At 48.1% G+C, this 2,580-nt stretch overlaps 1 protein-coding gene across 1 annotated transcript in view; it reads right to left on the bottom strand.

The window, feature by feature from the left end:
• LOC103804935 (patatin-like phospholipase domain-containing protein 7) overlaps positions 1-2,580 on the bottom strand; it is a gene marked incomplete at its 5' end in the record, with an annotated part of 108,325 nt that overhangs the window by 19,837 nt on the left and 85,908 nt on the right. Inside the window, one exon of the mRNA XM_009077569.1 lies at positions 2,063-2,179. Coding sequence (XP_009075817.1) covers positions 2,063-2,179 — 117 coding nt within the window. The remainder of the gene's footprint in view (positions 1-2,062; positions 2,180-2,580) is intronic.

Here is a 2,580-nt window from a genome sequence, read left to right as displayed (position 1 = left end):
CCTGGCAGTGTTCACAGCCAGGTTGGCTAAAGCCTTGAGCAACCTGCTCTGGTGGGAGGTGTCCCTGCCCAGGGCAGGGGGTTGGGGCTGGATGAGCTCTAAGCTCCATTCCAATGCCTTAATATACTACGACGTGGGTTAGTGGTGGCCCTGCAGTGCAGGGGGAATGGTTGTACTTGATGATCTTTGAGGGGTTTTCAATCTAAACAATTCTGTGATTCTATTTCACCATGTGCAGCAGCTCTGCTGAGACCATTTCCCCTCAGGGAGGTTCCTACCCCACCTGTCCAATTTTGAAGGACAGATCCCAGCACCCTGTCCACTCCACACTGACTCGTGTGACCTCAGGGGGAGTTCCCATTGCTGCACTGCTGCTAGACATCACTTATGGGCTATGTTTTGCCCTGGACCAGTGGGATGACCTGACCCTCCCCGAGGCCACACTGTAACCAGAACCCATGTGAAGCAGCAGCCAAAGCAAAGGGAGGGAGCAGGGGCCAGGAGCTGAGTGAGACACACAGTGTGAGTCCACAGTTACACCACCTTAGGTACAGTGTGAAAGAGCACTAAACCCACATTAATTCTACCTCATTCTAATGAGAACAAAAGTCCTGGGGGACCTGCAGGGAGGACAAGTGGCAGTGGCAGTAAAGAGGGGAATCAGCAGTGCTGGGGTCAACCCTGCAGAGAGAAGGTGACAAAGGGAAGGAGCAGCACAGGACCAGCCAGCGAGGAGAGAATGGGAGGACGTCAGTCTGAGAAATGCTTTGGGATCCAAGAGATAGATTCACACTTGAAAGTGGGAGAGAAATGAGGCAACACTTCCTACTTCAAGGTCAGTAAAAGGACTAGCTGCAATCTTTGGATATGGGTGAGGATTTAGGGAAATGCTGAGGGAGGGAAGAGAAGGACATGAACCTCACAGAAAGGATTTATATTTCTCCACACCCCCAGAGTCCAACATAGTTGCAGCTTCCAGAATAGTTATGCGTAGGAAAACCACTGCTCTGAAGAGCCAATTTAGATGCTTAATTTAGACACTTCAGATCTGTTCTGTAACTTGGATTTATATTCCTCGCTTGTTCAGTCTATTGTGTCTTTTCCACCCAGTGTCACCCGAAGAGCTGCTCTTTGCCCTTTCCAACTGTGGAGGTGGCAAAGGTGCTTTGCTTTGCAATTCATACCTCTGCTTACAGACACCAACAGAGAATGTCAGACGTGGATTTGGGGGATGCATTCTGTATTATTTTCATTTCAGTTTTTACAGACAAATACAGCCCTGATGGAAAAGCATAGCCTGGGTTTGTCTGGATGACTTAGTTTGTTCAGATTGCTCTGAGATTCCTCCCTCTGCTTGTGCACAGTCACAGTCACCAACTGTGACACCACACAGCTCTGCTGTCTTGGCCACCCTCTGAGCCACCCACCCTCCAGTGCTTCCTGACTGTGATGACAACCTGACACAAAACACATCCCAAACACACACAAGTGGATTCACACCCTTTTGGAGTTCAGGCCTCAGAACACCCCACGCTCCACATCCCTCCTTTGATCACCCCCTGACTCCCCTGCTGCCATGTGCTGACCAAGATATCAGGTCTGTCAGTGGAACCTTCAGGCTCTGGGTGACACCAGCCTGAACAACAAAGAGTTAATGCTGTTGCTATCTTAGAATTATTTCTGAGTTAACTGATGTTTTCGAAGAGAAACTCCAAGATAGACTCTATGTTTGCAGTTTAATTCCTGCTCTCTCCTTTCAGCAAGCACTAAAATAATTCAAAATTATCTGGGAATTATATGCTCAGGATATGGCTAGTAGGAAACACCTCATAACAGAAACACCTCATAACAGACACAGTGTTCATAAAGCCAGGATAAAGGAAACACCCAGGAAACTGAGAGCAAGGACTTCAGGTAACCAGCATGAGGTTAAAAGTGTCTCTTTAACCTCAAGGATTTCTCCTTGCTGCCTTTTTAAGAAAAAAAAAAAAAAAAAAAAAGGAAAGCCAAGGCTATCAAGCTGTGTTTTGGGAACTTCTTCCCAACCAAGCTGTGCTCCTACCTGGAAGGTTGTTGATGTAGCCTCCATCCATCAGGAGATGGCCATCCTTGGGGTCACAGAGTGGAGGCATGTACCCCGAGAGGGACATGCTGGCACGGACATACCTCCACAGAGAGCCTGCAGGGGTGAGAGGGAGGGATGGCACCACCATTAATTACTGCCACTGAGAGGAGAGGCTTGTGCACTCATTAGAGTAATCAGGGGATCAAGGCTTTCCTTGCAACACTGCGAGGAAGTTATTAAAGCAGTTTATTATTTTCTTTATCATAATCCTGGCTAGGAAAAAGAAAGACTCTGCAGACAACACTGTCAGGCCCCAGAAGCCACAGCTTTAAGCCCATGGCTTAGATTTAGTGCCTTCAGGGAGATCTTGTATATGCCACACTCTGGGGATCATCTTCAGGGCTTTGTGGAGCTGAGGCTGGTAAGGGAAGGAAAAGGCTGATCCTGGGCACAGAGGGATGGACAGAACATGTGAACTAAAGCCATTATGTTCTACAGAGATCTACCCAGACTTT

The sequence above is a fragment of the Acanthisitta chloris genome, unplaced genomic scaffold, assembly GCF_000695815.1.
Source record: "Acanthisitta chloris isolate BGI_N310 unplaced genomic scaffold, ASM69581v1 scaffold9096, whole genome shotgun sequence".
NCBI classification, from domain to species: Eukaryota; Metazoa; Chordata; class Aves; order Passeriformes; family Acanthisittidae; genus Acanthisitta; species Acanthisitta chloris.
This window is presented reverse-complemented; position numbering and strand designations above follow the sequence as displayed.